General features: G+C 37.9%; 1 protein-coding gene across 1 annotated transcript in view; it reads left to right on the top strand.

Annotated features, from left to right (window-relative positions):
• si:dkey-192p21.6 (uncharacterized protein LOC565246 homolog) overlaps positions 1-14983 on the top strand; it is a 31506-nt gene extending 16523 nt beyond the window's left edge. The window contains exons 9-18 of the mRNA XM_058380839.1: positions 1871-1901; positions 2450-2610; positions 4915-5027; positions 5155-5276; positions 6092-6215; positions 6323-6409; positions 7777-7854; positions 11539-11609; positions 13075-13187; positions 13398-14983. Of these exons, the coding sequence (XP_058236822.1) occupies positions 1871-1901; positions 2450-2610; positions 4915-5027; positions 5155-5276; positions 6092-6215; positions 6323-6409; positions 7777-7854; positions 11539-11609; positions 13075-13187; positions 13398-13579 (1082 nt within the window). The 3' untranslated portion in view covers positions 13580-14983. The remainder of the gene's footprint in view (positions 1-1870; positions 1902-2449; positions 2611-4914; positions 5028-5154; positions 5277-6091; positions 6216-6322; positions 6410-7776; positions 7855-11538; positions 11610-13074; positions 13188-13397) is intronic.
• The last annotated feature ends 3539 nt before the right edge of the window (positions 14984-18522 follow it).

Here is an 18522-nt window from a genome sequence, read left to right as displayed (position 1 = left end):
CCGATTTGCATGCGTTTTAGCTCCATGCTCTCCACCAGTTTTTCACATTGCTGTTGGGTAACTTTATAACTTTATAACTTTTTTTTGGGTAACTCTTTTTGCAAATAAGCAAACAGCTCATTCCAGAGGTTTTCAATAGGAGATTGGGTAGTGGTCTCTTATTTTTTTCCAGAGCTGTATATATATATATATATATATATATATATATATATATATATATATATATATATATACAGCTCTGGAAAAAATATAATATAATATAATATAATATAATATAATATAATATAATATAATATAATATAATATAATATAATATAATATAATATAATATAATATAATATATACAAGGGTTGGACAATCAAACTGAAAAACTGGCCAATTTAGTGTTGGAGGTTTCATGGCTAAATTTGACCAGCCTGGTGGCCAATCTTCATTGATTGCACATTCCACCAGTAAGAGCAGAATGTGAAGGTTTAATTAGCAGAGTAATAGCACAGTTTTGCTTAAAATATTGCAATGCACACAACATTATGGGTGACATATCAGAGTTCAAAAGAGGACAAATTGTTGGTGCACGTCTCACTGGCCCATCTGTGACTAAGACAGCAAGTCTTTTTGATGTATCAAGAGCCATGGTATCCAGGGTAATGTCAGCATACCACCAAGAAGGACGAACCACATCCAACAGGAGTAACTGTGGACGCAAGAGGAAGCTGTCTGAAAGGGATGTCCGAGTGCTAACCCGGATTGTATCCAAAAAACATAAAACCACAGCTGCCCAACTCACTGCAGAATTAAATGTGCACCACAACTCTCCTGTTTCCACCAAAACTGTCCGTCGGGAGCTCCACAGGGTCAATGTACATGGCCGGGCTGCTATAGCCAAACCTTTGGTCACTCGTGCCAATGCCAAACGTCGGTTTCAATGGTGCCAGCAGCGAAAATCTTGGGCTGTGGACAATGTGAAACATGTATTGTTCTCTGATGAGTCCACCTTCACTGTCTTTCCCACATCTGGGAGAGTTACGGTGTGGAGAAGCCCCAAAGAAGCATACCACCCAGACTGTTGCATGCCCAGAGTGAAGCATGGGGGTGGATTAGTGATGGTTTGGGCTGCAATATCATGGCATTCCCTAGGCCCAATACTTGTGCTAGATGGGCGCGTCACTGCCAAGGACTACCGAACCATTCTGGAGGACCATGTGCACCCAATGGTTCAAACATTGTATCCTGAAGGTGGTGCCGTGTATCAGGATGATAATTCACCAATACACACAGCAAGACTCGTGACAGAGTGGTTTGATGAACATGAAAGTGAAGTTGAACATCTCCCATGGCCTGCACAGTCACCAGATCTAAATATTATTGAGCCACTTTGGGGTGTTTTGGAGGAGCGAGTCAGGAAACATTTTCCTCCACCAGCATCACGTAGTGACCTGGCCACTATTCTGCAAGAAGAATGGCTCAAAATCCCTCTGGCCACTGTGCAGGACTTGTATCTGTCATTCCCAAGACGAATTGATGCTGTATTGGCCACAAAAGGAGGCCCTACACCATACTAATGAATTATTGTGGTCTAAAACCAGGCGTTTCAGTTTCATTGTCCAACCCCTGTATATATATTAGCATTAGCAATACCTTTCAGTTAGAATAGATAGCAGTCATAATATGGATGTCATTACAGTTTGCTGCCTCTAGACAGGTTATCTGATTGTAATTCATTTAGTAAGAGGATGATACATGCTAGTCCCAGACCTCCATCTTTTTACTTTATTCACTTTTCCCCGAATTGGTAGTGTTCAATCCATGTTTATTTGTGTTCTTGCTTGTGTGTGTGTGTGTGGTGTGTGCGTTTCTTTGTGTTTCACAGGCCTTACCATAGCCGATCTTGTGATGCCCTGGTAAGCTTCCAGCAAGTACTTAATAAATCAATACAGAATGATTACTTTCCATTTTCTGATTATATGGAAGATGTGGAATAAGGTCCAGAAGCTAAATCTCTCTTCAAAATTATTCAATTCCCAACCTTTTTCACACTGTGGTATGGTACACACCACCCATTAATCCATCTTTCTCCACCGGTACATTAAGCCTGAAACATTGAAATAAAGGCCAGTTTCTGGGTGCAGGAACGTGAAGCAAGTCGCCATGCAATAATTTAAATATATTAAATGAAGAATAAGAAATGGCACTTCTGGCACTTCAGGATAATCTGTGTTGCAATACTTTTCTGGCTTTTATCCACTTCAACTAACATACAAAATATTGAATATCAAGCACAGGATTAACATATGGAGAGTTATTTAAAAAAAAAAAACAACTAAAAATAAAAAGCTACAACTAAAAATCTCATAGCATTATCCTGTTGCCAATACTGAAACAGGACAGCTTTTCTGGTATAAAGTGTATGCAATCAATATAAAGAATACATTTTGTTCTTTTTGGCCAGGTTTGTTTTCATCATAGGGACATCTGTAATGTTAGCATTTAATTCCATGCGAAGGAAAGGTGTGACAAGGCTCCAACTTTTGCGCAAACTGAGCTGGAGGACAGTGGTGCTGATGCTCATTGGATTCTGCTTTATCAACTACAGCCCCAGAGATGGTTTATGTGAGTAGCATATAAAATCACAATCCAGTACACTCAACAACCACTTTATTAAGAACACCAGTTCATTCTCATTCATGTGGCAATTGCATAAAAACATTGCATAAAATCATGAGGATAGTACAGACATCATAAAGTGATCTTTGTGACTTTGACTATAGCTTCTTTTTGGGGTTTTTTGTTGTTGTTTTTTGTGTGGGGGGGTATGCCAGATTTTATGATGGTTTGAGTATTTTCTGCACTTTTGACTCAGAACGGTGCCAGAAAGAAATCACTTCCCCAGACCTTGTTGAGAGAGAGGTCAAAGGAGAATGGTCAGATTGGTCTACGCTGTTATGAAGGCTACAGTAACTCAAATAACCACTCTTTACAATCACAGAAAAGCGGGCAGAAAAGCATCTCAGAAAGCACAACATATTAGACCCTTGAAGCTACAACAGCAGAAGACCACATCAGGTTCCTCTCCTGCTAGTGGTGCATAATTTACAAAAATATACAGTCCTTCAATCACCTTGATCTGAATAGTTAAAGGTCTCCAAGAAGTCCTTTCCTGTGATATAGCATAGCGTAAATGTCAAGTTTTCAGATCCTGTATAATACATAGAGTGTAAATGTCACAGTTTCAGTTTCAATGTTTTAATATACCATCAAACAAGGCACCAAGCTTGAATGCAGGACATTGTGTTGTGTAATACTGATGCATACAAGACTAGGGGTCTAATGTAATTCCTGCAGACTGTGCTATACATCAGTTCAGCAAAATAGAATGAACAAAACAACATCTGTCACTATTAAAATGAAGTTAGTTAACATATATAGCACAGGATCTAACAGGAGCAATGTGATAATATTAAACCCTTGACCATGTTAAGTAAGAAAAGCATCCAGGTTGCTGCTTGTACATTAGCCTCACTAATGTAGCTGTTTGTGTAGATGTATCTGTAACTAGGTTAAACAAAATATTGTTATACTTTCCAGTGGCAATCATATCAAGGGACCACTAACAGAGGTGCACAGTGTAAAAGCAAGCCCGCTTTAATGCTCAATTAGGAGAGATAGAGTTTCACAGTGCCAGCTGGACATTTTTTCGACGGAACTTTATGTAATAGAATTACAGCTTTTACCATAAACAGCAGAATTCGCCCACCTGAATCGTCACTAATGCCTTAGTACTTAATGGAAATTAAGAAATATTCTTCAACAGCTTTAACACCACCTGAGCATAGTGTGGGGTTGCTGATCCAGTGGATTATTTTCCTGTCAGACCCAGTTCAGTGAAAGAGGTACGTCTAGGGGCTTGATTTACAGAAAAGCAATAATGGTAGCATAAGCATTATTACAGAACAGCGGCCCAGTGAACGTTCATCAAGTTCCTGACAGTTACATGTCTCCCATCCAATAAAGCAAGCATGGGCAATAGCCGAGATCTACTTGTCTGATCGCTTCCTGGCTATATATATTGAATAAATATGTATAGCCAGGAATGAATAAATAAAATAAATAAATAAATAAATATACTTATATATACAAAAATCAATATAATAATGGTACCTGTGTTCCCAGATGTCAGATGTATTGCCTAGATGAAAGGGTTTTGTAGACAGTATATCAAATGCAACATAATACAAAATTGTGAACTTTGTTTGAATAATAATAATAATAATAATAATAATACACATTTAAAGACACTTAATGCTGCCTGTAACTTCCACCTCTTAATCGACTTTAGAGCTCATGATACAGTAAGATAGGATAAAGTGGAAAGTACATTTCCTTGAAAAAGCACGGCTGTGTGTTTTAACTAAAAGCCACCATCAGTCACTGAAATCACTTCCTCTCATACTGCAGCGAGGTGAAGTGTTTCCGCTTTTTATTTGATTTGTTGGATCGATGATTGGGATTATATTGTTTCACACGGTCCTCCTCTATGTGCCACAAAGAGGTTTTCAATTAACTAAATGCACAGATTAGCATCAATCTTCTTGTCTGTGTCCGATCTTCAGCACCCCTCAGCCTCAAAGAAGTGTGATTAGTTTCCGCCAGGCAGGTCACACCTCTGTATTGACAGTCAGAGTCTTCAACTCTGATACTCTAGAGTGCTAATAGCGTCTTATCTTATTTTGAAGTCTTATGCCCATTTTTTCTGGGATAGGCTCCAGAACAGCCGTAACACTAACCAGAATAAAGTGATGACTAAAAAAAATTTTTTTAATTAAGCTCTTAATTTTAAATGAATGGTGAGACTCTTTAGAGGTTAAGGAAGACAGAATCAAAACTTGAAACTTAGCATTCATTTTTGTGTGCAAGTGTCATGGTCCTGGCTTCGGATACCTGGAGTACTTCAGCGTCTGGCTTTCACCTACTTCATCCTTTCACTGATGCAGATGTTCTCTCCTTACCAAGAGATCCCACCAAGTCAGGTGCACCAGCATCTGCAGTATCTCACTCACAATTTAGCATTTTGAGAGTTGTTAGTGTTTTTAAGCAAAGACACTTTTAAGCAAAGAAACTGAAATGTCAATTGAGTTTTTTTTCTGACTTTTGCAGGTCCACTGGTGGAGCCCTGTTCAGGATGTGGTGCTCTACTGGCCTGAGTGGATTTTCATTTTGCTGCTAGAGACAGTGTGGCTGTGTGTCACCTTCCTGCTGCCTGTGCCCAACTGCCCTACGTGAGTTGCAGAAGCTCCACAGCACGACACATGCATAAATCCCCAATGCAGTAAAACATTTGTGAGCATAATGTACTTGTGACACATGTTTAATCTACATCCTTGTGCTTGATCCTAATGTAATATGATCATGATATTATTCATATATCACGTCGATATTACTAACTGGGTGACAGGTACGTCACTATCACTGTTCATCAATGTCAAAGCATAGTGCCTGTTTAAGCTAACGTGTCTTGAATAATGCTTTTGTATTTTGTATGGACATAAAGGTATACACAGTTATGGCTTGATTTGTGTGTGTGTGTGTGTGTGTGTGTGTGAGAGAGAGAGAGAGAGAGAGAGAGAGAGAAAGTGCATGCAGGCTGGCATGTTCTGCAGCTCTTATGAGACACTCCTGATGATTTATGAGTGTGTGGCAAATGCTTCAGAGGGAATAATTAGCCAATCTCAGTCTGTCATGTGCACTAAAAGGAGGCAGAGGCAGAGGATCCATCTTCCTCTATTTTCCTTTATGTTTTTCTCTTTAGTTTTTTTTTTGTTCACCAATTTAATTATGCTATTTTTTTTCTCATCTCCTATTCTTCCTTTTATACACGTTCTCATTCTGTCTGACCCTATAAAGGCATTGACACACATGCAGACGGCTTAGTATCTTCAGAAATGGATACACGTTTTCTGCATCTCATTTTTGTCCAGAATATAATACATAAATATTCAGCCGCTGCTCTTCAAGTAACAGCGCTTAATTGAGGAAATGACTACATTCTGTTTTAGTGTGGTCAAGCACTGAATTATATACCTGCTTCCTACAGTGGGTATTTAGGAGCTGGAGGTATAGGAGATAATGGTCTGTACCCAAACTGCACAGGAGGAGCTGCTGCATATATAGATAGATGGTTATTAGGACACAATATCTACTGGCATCCAACATGCAAGGTAAGAATAAGACCCCACAAAAAAGGAGGACACCTAGATCTACTCTGTATGCTATAGACCTGATAGAATTTTAAAAGTTTTACTGTTATTATTTTTAATTCTCACAGGCTTTGTATCAAACAACTCAGCCATTTGACCCAGAAGGAGTCCTAGGTACTATTAATTCTATTGTCATGGGATTCATTGGGATGCAAGTAAGTTACATTCACAAATTTGTTACAGAAACTGCATCTTAAATTACATACTCTGCATACTTAATCCTCGGTATGTACGCTGCACAACAGCAGCTCAGACTTTTTGCACAAATCTGTCTCATCATGCACTACTTATCAAAAGGAGAGTGCATGCAAATACAGAGTTCATATTGAGTTTGTCTGCATAAAATATAATTATTAATGAATTGTACATTAAAATGATCAAATGAAACATTTTGCAGTTTGGCTAATATCTAGTAGAACTAAACGCAACCCAGCACTATTGTTTAAGCCACATTTCTTTTTAATGTAATTTCCCTTAATCACTACCTGTTCATATATGAATTTAACAAACTTTTAATTTACAATCCTTTTTCCTTTTTTGGTCAGTACATTGGATTTTCTTTTAAATGTTAGGCCCTGCTATGTCATTTGAAACACCTTTATTAGTTTAGCGCTAAATTGCTTCCTCTTCTGTAAAGACTTGGTCAATATTTGTAAATAACAACTTCAATTTCCCGCTCGTACCCCACCACATGAAAGAGCCTAATATTGTTATTACAGGTGACCGGGGCTGGACTAATTCCACTGATGCACAGCTGCTTCCTCTCAGGGACACAGAGCCGTAGTGTAGTGTAGTATAGTATACTACAGCACTGTCTATTAGACAAGCAAAACTTTTCTCACCCCCTGGTAGTGGCATTGCTCTTGAGGGGTGAGAACTTGCCGTGCAAACCTGGACACATTGCTCTCTTCCCCGAGGGCGGAGATGAAAAACAGTTAGAGGCAAGTTCGTCAATCAACACGCCTTAGAGAACACGGCAGGTGTCGGCTCTTGGCGCTTGTGTCCGTCCACTATCGTGTCCTCGGCTGAGCCACATTCGTCATCACTGGCTTAATCAGTAAGCGTGGAGAGCAGTGAAACCCGACCTCTGTGTCAGGGACATAACCAGCACATCCGCTAGCAGCCTTACTAAATCCACCATCATGCAAGTAGAGCATTCGGTACAGCCCTGTAGTCCAGCATTCAGGGTCGTGGTGTGGGATTCTGGTTTTAGTGGAATTTAGATTTACATTGTGTGAGCTTTAGTGCGTGCCAAACAAACAGTGTATTAGTTGCGTATTAGTTGATGTTTTGTCATTGGAGTCTAGTGAATGGTTTAATGAGTTCACAGCATTGAATTAACACCTACATGGTTCATTTATATCCATCTGGACTTATAAATACTGTGGGTACTCAATGAAAATTGGGATTATTGCCTTGTAAGATAAAAAAAACACTACATTATACTACAGTATATCTGTATATCTATAAGCATTTATTTACAATATCAGTGACAAACTATAATATACATTTATTTCTACAGGCAGGAAAGATTTTCCTTTTCTACCGCAAATTGAACAAGAAGATCATCATACGATTCACAATCTGGGCTGTCATCCTGGTATGTTGTAAATATTATAAAGTCCGTACAGCCTTCTTTGCAGAAAACAAAACAGAACAAAACAATATTATGTTCTCTACAATAATTTAAAAAAAAATCAGCATCTAATTTAAAATGCACAATTTTAGACATATTGTGTCCTTTTGAGTTTGGATGCAATGCTGAGTTTATACATTTTTTATTTAAGCTTTACTTCTTTGGGGGGGTGGCAATGCTGTATTCAACCATTTGATAGACAATAGCATAGCACTGTTGTATTCCATATTTCCCTAAATATTTGAAACTAGTAGAAGATTAAACACATGTAGCACTTAAAAGAAGAAGAAAAGTGTTGGAAAGGCTGTACAGGAAGATGAGAAATATACCCAATATCTAAACTGTACTATGAGACCTTTGTGGAATACAAGTGGTATATTGCGTGTAGTTGCAGACAGTTAATGAAATAGGTAGGCGTCATATGATCTGTCTCTACATGCATGGAATGGGTTCCCAGGCAGAGATTGGTATCCGAGCTCTCTTGGGACTGGACCGGATGACTCGCATAGCTTGTGGATCTCTAGCATATTAACTGTTAATGTTACATATTAATTACACAGCATGTAAAACGACAATCCAATCCTTTACAATATTATTGTTCCAAACATTTGAACCGTAACTTGGATATTGAACTGTTATCCTACATGCCAGTTGGATATATGTTATAATTACAGTCTTAGAACCAAATATGTGCCCTAACAATTAAAATATTCAAGAAAATTAACTTTTACCAGATGCTATTTACTTTGCTCATTAAAAATAATTAGATGGACTTAATTATGGGAAGAGAATTGTGGCTTTGGGAATGAAAGCTCCATTTGGGTGGTCTGGATGGAGAAGGGGACATAAGCCAGGGTGGTGGTGTGGTGTAGGAGGGCATTTAAACCTCTGTCCCCTGGGGGTTATGTGAGATGTCCTCTTCTCAGAGAGCCTCCTGGACAAAGAAGACAGCAGGGTTCACACAGTAATGTTTAGCTGTAATTTGGTTCATTTAGGGGCATCTGGGCATATTACCATGTGTACACAAGCTATGTCTGTCTCATGCTGATTGTACTTATTTAGGATTTCAGCCACCAGCTTAAACACCCAAGTTTGATATCAGTAAATGAGCAGTACATTTTTTGTGTGCAATAGAGTCTCTAATTAAAGGCCATAGAATATTGGGTTGTATGTTGCAGCAAAATCCTGCTGCTGACTTGTTTTGGGGTCTGGTAGCAGAGTTTCTGGAATGGCCTCTCTAGAGAGCACATGTGCTGATTGAAGGCTTTTGTCTGGCAGACTCAAGACACTGGCCTCAACAGCACAGTGACCAGAGGGAACCTCAGCTAACAGCATTTTGTGTGTTTTAGTTATATGAACATTATGAAATTGATTTTGTATGAACTAAGGCAACCAATGAAATCTGTATTCCATTATTCTATGATTATTTTACCATCTTTGACCAAAGACATTTTTAGCTATAGCTTTTTTTTTTCGAACTTTTTATTCATTATCCAGTTGTTACCTGGTAACTAAATTCAATGGAAAAACAAAAACTCTTTGATAAATAGCTGATGAAATGAGGCAAGTATGAAGGAATGTGAGTTACTTACAGTAAGTACATAGGGATTGCCAGGAATGTGATTTTGAAACACTGGCTCAGGTTCAGCAAGGTTCAACAAAGTTGTTTTGACCAGGATCTTGCCTGGTGCTCTCTTAGGACTATCGTTATTCAGTTTCAGGGTTTAGCGAACCATTTTTCTGGAGATATTGAGCTGTTTTCAGACACTGAGCTGTAAACAGCAGTAGGTCCAAAATTCAGATGAAATATTTCATTCAGTATTGTAGAGTGTTAGATGTACTGTTATTTGCAGCTGTATATATAAAACAAGATGGATATTGTGACATAAGACAGAGAAGTAAATCATGATTTAAAAGCTGAACAAGTGATTTTGAAACATACTTTTGTTATTTATTCATAAACATTGCATAGTCATTTAAATAGTCTCTTTCCAAGGTTCTATCACTGTTATCTTGAGAAATAAGGATGCACAAACACTTACTTGCTATTCATTTAATTTATTATAATTAATATATTATTGCATGATGTTTCTCTATTATATTTTTTTATTATTTATGTTCTTTACAGTTCTTTTTCAGTTTTAATGGAAGGCTACATTAAGGGAGAGAGCACCTGTTGTGATTTCAGTGTTAGAAGATGCCTGATACCAGTATTTCAGTGTTTTTTAAATTTTATTATCCTCAGCTCCTATGACAAATTGGCCTATTACAGCCTCCATGTTGAATCACATTGGCCATAATGGCAGAGGGATATTGCTCAGGGTGCTGAAATAAAGGAAGGGAGATCTGTTACAGTTCACCTGGAGGCACAGCATGATAAAATAAACTAGCCAACAGTAAAACATTATGTTGATAAAATAAAGCTAAAGTGTTATATTCCCAATTTTCATGTCTGCTTAAGGCTCTATTGACGAGGCATATGGCTCAAGTGTATGGTCAAGGTTTGCTTCAAGTTTGCCTTTACAATGTCTTCACCATTCAGGCTAGAGAGGATTTTTTCTTTTCCTTTGTGGCAATTAATATCTAGTTTTATACATATGCAATATGAAATAGTGGGACTGTTATGAGGAGAAGGATCTAGAAACTTGAGGAGTTTAATGTGAAATACAACCTTTTCTGCACTCCAGGCTAGACTGAAAATGGCCAGTCGTAGAAAAATATGAACTGAAATATTTATTGACACACAGAGCTTAGGAGCCAGTATGTACGCCTTGACTTTAGCAAGCACCAGAACAACTATTAGTTATTACTGACATCTCTGGAGAGCAGTACGATTTAAGAGGACAAGATGCAGGTTGAACAGTCTGTTGTATGGTTAATGCACTTTTGACACAAGGGGTTATGTTTTGGTTAAGCAAGCATAATTGTCTACCATTAACAACATAAAAACCATACAATGAGAGAGAGTGAGGGTAGGAGCTGTGATGTAAATCCTGTGGCATGAAACAATCTTTTGAGGCTGTTGTGCCCCTATGTCCTCATAAACAATACCCCTGAGTTAATTAGAGTTCAACGATCAGTGGTTGGCCGTGTGAGATTAAAATTGAGCGATTGCCCCACATAGCAGTGATAGTCCTGCATCCTGCCTACATAGCCTGGAGACTCAATCTAAAGCCAGCCAAGCTATTTCCACATCATTGATTCTGTCATCTATACAAATGATGGATATTCCTCTAACGAGCAGGTTTGGATGCCGATATGTCCTCCCCAGCCAAAGTAAAATACTTCTGTCCAAGTCATTGTCTGCTTTAAAAAAATATACTTATTGTTTTATACGACAGGAACATTTGAGTTTAGAAATAAAGAAAGTATGTGTGTAATAACAAAGGACGTAAAACATCTAGGCTAAAGCATGTTATATGTAAAATGATAGGGAATTAAAAGTTCTTCTTGGCTTATGAAAGATACTGGTGTGTTAGTATTAGTGTTGTATTGTGTCCAGGTCTGTAAGACTTGGCTAGACTCACCTCTTAGAAGCTCAGCTAATCTGCTCGAATCTTTATTGTGTTGCACTAGATCTCCAGTGTCCGAGAGTGCTTGCTTTATGGCTCAGCATTGATTTGAAATCTGTTTCATTTTGACCCTCAGGGAATCTTGGCGGCCATCCTTTCTAAGTGCACACGAGACTCTGGATTTATACCTGTCAATAAAAACCTTTGGTAAGTGCTTCCTGACCCCCTAAATCCAACCACTTATCTCCACAGTAAAGAAGGGATGAGTCTACAGTACGCACAAATCAGAGGCTGCTACAACACACATTTACTTACCTCTAACTGTGGACTGGCCTGTAAATAATCACCCTTTCTCTAGGAAGAATGAGGCATGCCGGGATCAGTCTTCTTTACAGCCAAGAAAGAGAGCAGCTTTACACTCCCAACTCTCCATCATGTCCAGAGATTATTTCTCACTAGCACTCATATGAGGTGCAGTGAAATGATGAAAGTCAGCACTGAGTTTGAAATCATGATGCACTATTTGTGTTATCTTATGTTGAATGGATTTTCGTCCAAATTACATGTGCATTACTGACCAGAATAACACTGATTTTGATTAACAGTGCCATTCATATTTTTTTCTATTATTAATATAATGAGGTAAAGACTTTCTGTGTGTGTGTTTGGAGCATGTTTTCGTCTTTGAGACTTCCTTCCATCTATGCACATCTAAACCAATTACCTACCTGAGTTTTATAGACAGTTCATAATATGCAGCTTATTGAGCCCCTGAGAATGTCTGTCTTGATTCCTAAAAGTAATTAACCATGAACCAAGAGTCAGTTTTGGCTCTGCTTCAGCTGACATAAGAGATGCCTGCTGGAGCACCCTGGGATGCAGCCATTTTACATTAGATGAAAATTCCATCCACCATCCTGGTACTTAGAAACTGACAGGAATGTGATTTGTAGGCAGACCTCTAGATTTTTTTGACCAGGTGCCAGAGATTCACTTTGGTTGCTAATGTTTCTCTTAGGTATAATCTCAGGACAGATTTGGTGCATTGTAAATTATTTATCTGTCTCTACTGTAATTTGCTGTCTTTACCATTGTTGTTTGTTCAGTCAGTGTATGTCCTTTGTGCATGTTTGAAAAGTTTATGACAGTTCAATGTTATTCAGATTCTTACCATCCAAATGAATAAAATCAGGAATTGTACTGTCCATTACGAACAGGAACCTGATAGGCTTTTTGTTAAGTTGCTGCTCTAAATGTAAAAAGTAGGTAAATAAAAATATTTTTTTAAAAAGTGAATAAAAATAAGTGTAAAAATAAGAGAAAATGCAGTATAAAGTCCTATATACTTTATATTACTACACTGGAAATTAAAAAATTCCCCCAGTGGGGCAAGCAAGGGAAACCCATAATGAATTTCTGGCATTTCAGATTTTACAAAATGAATAACAAATTATTTGAATAGCACTAACAAGAAACAGCTAAAGAAAGCACATGTACACTTTTCATCTAAACTCTTCAAAATTTTATTAAGGGGTTTTCTTTGCTATTTCTAACCCTCTTTGATAAGGAGCCATACAGGTTCTGCCACAAGTATACCCCATTCTCGTCTAACTTTTTGACAACTTTTCTAGGATTCTGCATATAACTTTTTTTTATTTCACTCATTTTCTAGGTCTCTGTCCTATGTGGCCTGCATGGGATCCATGTCCTTTGTGTTGCTGGGTATGATGTATTTTGTTGTGGACATCAAGGGATGGTGGGGTGGCCAACCTTTCATTTATCCTGGTACAAACAAGCAGGAAACTCATGCATAATGAAATCTTTCATATTAACATGCACTTGTATCCTCGTGTTTTGCTCTAGTTGTTCTTTCTATAAAGTTCCTTATATGAATATTTTAATTTTATAAGATGCACTGAACCTACACTTTTTCTAATGTTTTGATATATTTCATGTATAAACTAATTTGTTAATGTACTGTGAACTGGTTTTCAGGAATGAACTCCATCCTGGTATATGTGGGCCATTCTCTGCTGGGCTTTTACTTTCCTTTCAGCTGGGAGATGCGCTATCAGGACAGTCACTGGGAGCCACTATTCAGGAGCCTGTGGGGAACTGCACTCTGGATCTTCATCTCTTATTTGCTCTACCGCAAACAATTTTTCCTCAAAATTTAAGTCTTACGTCTTATGTGTGATTGTGAATAGCAAGCATTCAAATTGGGAAGATGAGCCAACTTCCACATATTGTCTTTACTTGAAATTTATTGCTTGTCTGTTATCTGTGATGTATTAGCTTAATCCACAAACTGAATGTAGAATATTCCAGTTCTCAATTAGTAAATAGGTATCTGTGCTAAAAACCTGCCTGTCTGATTTACTGTCTTCTGCGGACACCTGGGATTTTTTATTTGTTGTCAGTTGCATAAGACTCTGAATGTAGTGATTAAATCAACGGAGCTGAAGTAGTACTTAACAAATTAGAATAAGTGATTCTGCCACTTCAGGGGTGACCATTTTGAAGCGGTTGCCATAGTCACCCCCCTTCAGGGCTGTAAGACAGAGAGTGAATACCATCTGCTCTTCAGCTGACAGTGTTTTAATAGGGGTCAAGCTGGACTGCTCACCAAGGAGTAGCTCTAATAAGGGCAACACTTTTCAGACTCACTAATGCAAAATCAGGGAAATTACACTGCTGGATGTAAGGTTTGTTGACAAGTAGACCTTCATCAAATAAGGCAAAGTCAGTACAAGCTTCATTTATTAACTGATAAAAGAAATTTGAATAATAGATGTTTAACAGCATCTCCAACCTCTCTCCCAGCTGTGAGTGGTTATCAAGGGAGTGCTAGTCGGAATGAAAAGATTTAATTTCTCTGCATGGGAGTTCTTAGAAGCAGCTTTTACATGGAACACTCTCAAAAGTCCTCTTATTAACAAACTGCATTATGTCTGGTCTCATGAAAAAAGGAGGAAGTTACTGAACAGACACTACATGATGGGACTATCCAGGGCCATATTTTTTTATAGTGCGCTTATTCTGAAAAGGTTAAATCCTTTGAATTATCTTTCTCTTCTGAAATGAAAATTCAATCAAAGTCTTTCTTCTCTATCAGTTTAGGAGAAAGCTTTTCATTTGGGGCTGATCAAATTATAGTAGTCCTAAGATGGAAGTTGATTAAATAAAATGGGAAATGGACTAATATACATTGATATACTGCAGATCATAGCAGGAATGTATTTCTTATTATCTGTAATTTTAGCTACTATGACAAGAACGGAAATCTGAAAATTATATGTTCTAAAAACGTAATTGTTTTGTTTATTAGGATTAGAAAATAAATGGAACCAGATATACTATTAGCTTTACTGTTGAAGCATATTCAAACATACTGTCACTAGTTACATATGTAGTTGTGGTTCTAAGAACACAGAAAACTGGTGTAAATATTATACCTTGTAATACACCGCTTCTTCTCTGTGCAGACATGCCAGCAATGCCCAGGTAAATGCAATGCAGGCTTCCTGGAAAAGCATGCCATTGAATGATACTTATGAGGATGAGACACTCTTTGTAGAGTAGTGTATTGGGTACACAATCTGCCACTAGGCCATGGCAATGACAACCATCTCCCAATGGACTAGTCATTGTTTAGAAAGGCGAGCTCACCATGTCATTTATTTATGACAAATGAAGAGAACCGAGGTTTCTGCCTAAGGTCAAGGCAACCCCTAAATCATATGGCTACTGCATTTTGGCTTCCTGCATGGGATCATAAGTGGAGGCTGTAAGGGACTCCAGTACATTCAGGGAGATCCCTTGATATGCTCTTGGAAAGCATGGTTGTTGCAGGTTCCTTGGTTCTTTTAGAAAGTTTGTAATAAGTTTATGAGGCTCCAGAAAGATTCACAAAATTCCACTGTCCTGGAACACTGCAGTGGCCACCATATACAGTACACCTTGTATGGTCAGTAAGGCTAGTTGGAGGTTGCGCTTCTTGTATCAACTTCCCATCTGTCTCCCCAGAGAGAACTACAACTGACAAGGAGTTGATTTTGCATATGCAACTTGGTCTACCTGCAGAGATAGTCAGTAAGGAGCTTCCTCTAAAGTCTAAAGCATACTGTGGTAATGCAGAGGATGTCCGAACCATAGGGTTCATCCTAAAGAAATTCATAGTTAAGATGGTAGACTCATCATTTGTGCATGTTTTATTTTGCTTTTAGGAGCTTCAGACAATAACTGCACAAGCACAGGTCTTGCAGAATGGCTCAAGCACAAGCTAACTTCCTACTAACTGAGAGCATTGAGTATTAAAGACGTGCAGTTTCTCAAACATACTAATGACATGGCACCACAGGCCACTAGCCTCTCTGATGTTTGGGTATGTGGTAGTTACAAGACAAAAAAGGAGAGAGAGAATTTTCTGGTGTGGAGAATAAAGTAGGTGACTCGAATAAAGTAGGTTTCTAGAGAGGGTGAAATAGAATCTTATTTAAATGAGCTCATATCATAGTAAGACTTCACTCTGGTCATGTGTCATGGATCTTGCTTTGTGTTTGCTTCTCTTTATTGATTTCCATTGATCATATGTCTGAAAATACCATGTCATATCTGCTGTAGAGTAAATCGATCTGTTAATATAGACCTTTTAGACCTTTTAGGTTTGGTTATGTGCCCTTTTAAGTAAGCCATATAAACAATGTCATCCTATGAGAAATATCTACGGTGTAATAAATATTTCCTACAAAATGGAGTATCTTCAACCTATGCAATCTATTAATGTTTATTATCTGTATTTATTGGCTGCATGTTGCTCATCATAAGTCTCTTTTGAGAGAAAAAAATAATTAGTTAGGCTTTTGAAAAGAAATGTGTACAAGTATAACTGTAAGTACACTGTTTATTAACTGGGCTGTCTTTGCCTTTACAATTAAATGGAAAACATTAGAATGGAGCTGAATAGCTGAGTTGCTGTCCTGAATGAACGCCAGTTTAGTGCTTCTTTCTTTTCATTGAATTGGGAAAGCATGGTGAATAAAAATATTCTAATGTAGTAATTTTATTCTCCTTGTAGCTTTCAGTAGACTTTTGGTAGTGCAGCAGTAAGTGAGTGACTATGGTGTAATCATAAACCAATGGCAGACACAGAGACAGAGCCACAGGTTATGCATGAGACTGAGATGATCAGCTAATCAGAGCCTGCAGCTTACACACAGCCATTAATGTCACTTCCATTGCTGGCTTAACAACAAAACTCAAGAACCATCATACAATGTATTACCTTGATTAACAGTACTAAATAGTAGTTGTGTCAGAATAGTTTGCTTCAATACGGCACATAAGTGGTGTAATATATTTTCTTATGTTAGTAACACACATCTCTGAAAGTAACAGCCGATAGGAAGGTTTCTATTCAGAATTAGAGAGCTCTTGGTGCTTATTTCCTTGCCATAGCATCTCATTAACATGACTCCACATGGGAGCCTATAAAAATGCCCACTATGTCACACTCATCCTCTTGCCTTCATCATGCCTGAGTGTCCCAGGTGGGCTGTTCCATTCAGCTGTAAAATCACATGTACACTTTTATTCTATGTTTTTTTTATTACAGACCACGAGGGTAGATTTTGTCTAAACTACTAGAGACTGTAAATTAAAGTCATCTTGAAGGTTCATAGTAGATCTTGATAATGCACCTTATCAAATAAGTCAGGATTGAGGATCACAATTGCTCCATGTGTTGAGATTCTTCTTTACAGAGGATGAGAACCACTCAGATTCATCACAGAGGCGTGCAGTGAAGCAGAATTCAGTCTACTGAATGCTGGTGAAGGTGGATGGTGAGCTTGGTGTCACCACTTCACAAGTGTGTTCACAAATGACATTCCTTTTAGTGCTGTCTAGGGAGTAGCCATTGTGCACACGTTTTTATTGGAGAAGGGTTCTCTTGACTTGTGTTTGGGTATGCTTGCATCTTTTTCTTTCCTTGTTGGGCTACCCCATCTATAGACAGCAGAGACCCTTTATTGTGCACAGCATTATTTAAACTCAGAATAATGTAAGGTATATAGGAATATTATAGGTTCTATAAGTAACCTGCTACCTCACATTTGTGTTTCACACAAAAGGAGATCATTTATTGCTTGAGAATCAAAGACCGGTCCAGGTACCAGCAGCAGGGAGTGAAGAGTGTTTTTAGTTGAGAGATACTTGTCAGAGGAACATACAGCAAACCAGAATGATATCTCTTTCAAATTCTGGGTGTAAACACTGTGGATTTACCTGCAATGCTGCGTCAGCTTGTACCACTTCTGAAACCACTGGTCTTGCTATTGGTTTACTCTCCAGCCTAGGGCTTCTGTATCTCCCATTACAGCCAGTTTGCATGACATTTTTCACATCACACGTTCACTTTTTAAGGAAAGTGATGCATTGTGGAATATTAATGACTTAGACATTTGCTCAGTTATACTGGTTGCAGAATCTGACTTTACCAAAGAACCTTAACACTAGCCTATAATATACGCACTACCACTGGTGCACAACACCCGACATTCTGTCAAAAACAGGCTGAATTACTGTTGACCTAGAAATTGGCAAACAGGATAATAGAAGATAGAGTAGCACCAGAGGGTCATCTCTTGTCACATAAGCAAAGCCAACACTACTGCATGTTAATTTTAATTTAACAGATGTGTACTAATACTACTACTACTACTACTACTACTACTACTACTACTAATAATAATAATAATAATAATAATAATAATAATAATAGGAATTGGATTAAACATCTGTGCAGTCTTTGTCCTTATTATTGTTAAGCCAATATTTGACATTCAACTTTCACTTATTTTTCTTTTTTACATCCATAAATGAAATGCAAAAAAAATAAATAAATAAAGGATGCATAGACTATGATCTACTTGTTTTAGAGAAATGATCATAGAATAAACATGTCTATAGTGTACACAATTGATAAACAACCTTATATTTTAACTTACTAGCAAAATTTCTATTCAACAGCCATCTCCATTTCACTGTGTTTGTGTTCTGCTAATATGTAATCAGTGCAGCATCTTGTTTGCCCTGTATACTGCCTATGTTTACTGTCAAA

The sequence above is a fragment of the Hemibagrus wyckioides genome, linkage group LG03 (assembly GCF_019097595.1).
Source record: "Hemibagrus wyckioides isolate EC202008001 linkage group LG03, SWU_Hwy_1.0, whole genome shotgun sequence".
Taxonomy (NCBI): Eukaryota; Metazoa; Chordata; class Actinopteri; order Siluriformes; family Bagridae; genus Hemibagrus; species Hemibagrus wyckioides.
This window is presented reverse-complemented; position numbering and strand designations above follow the sequence as displayed.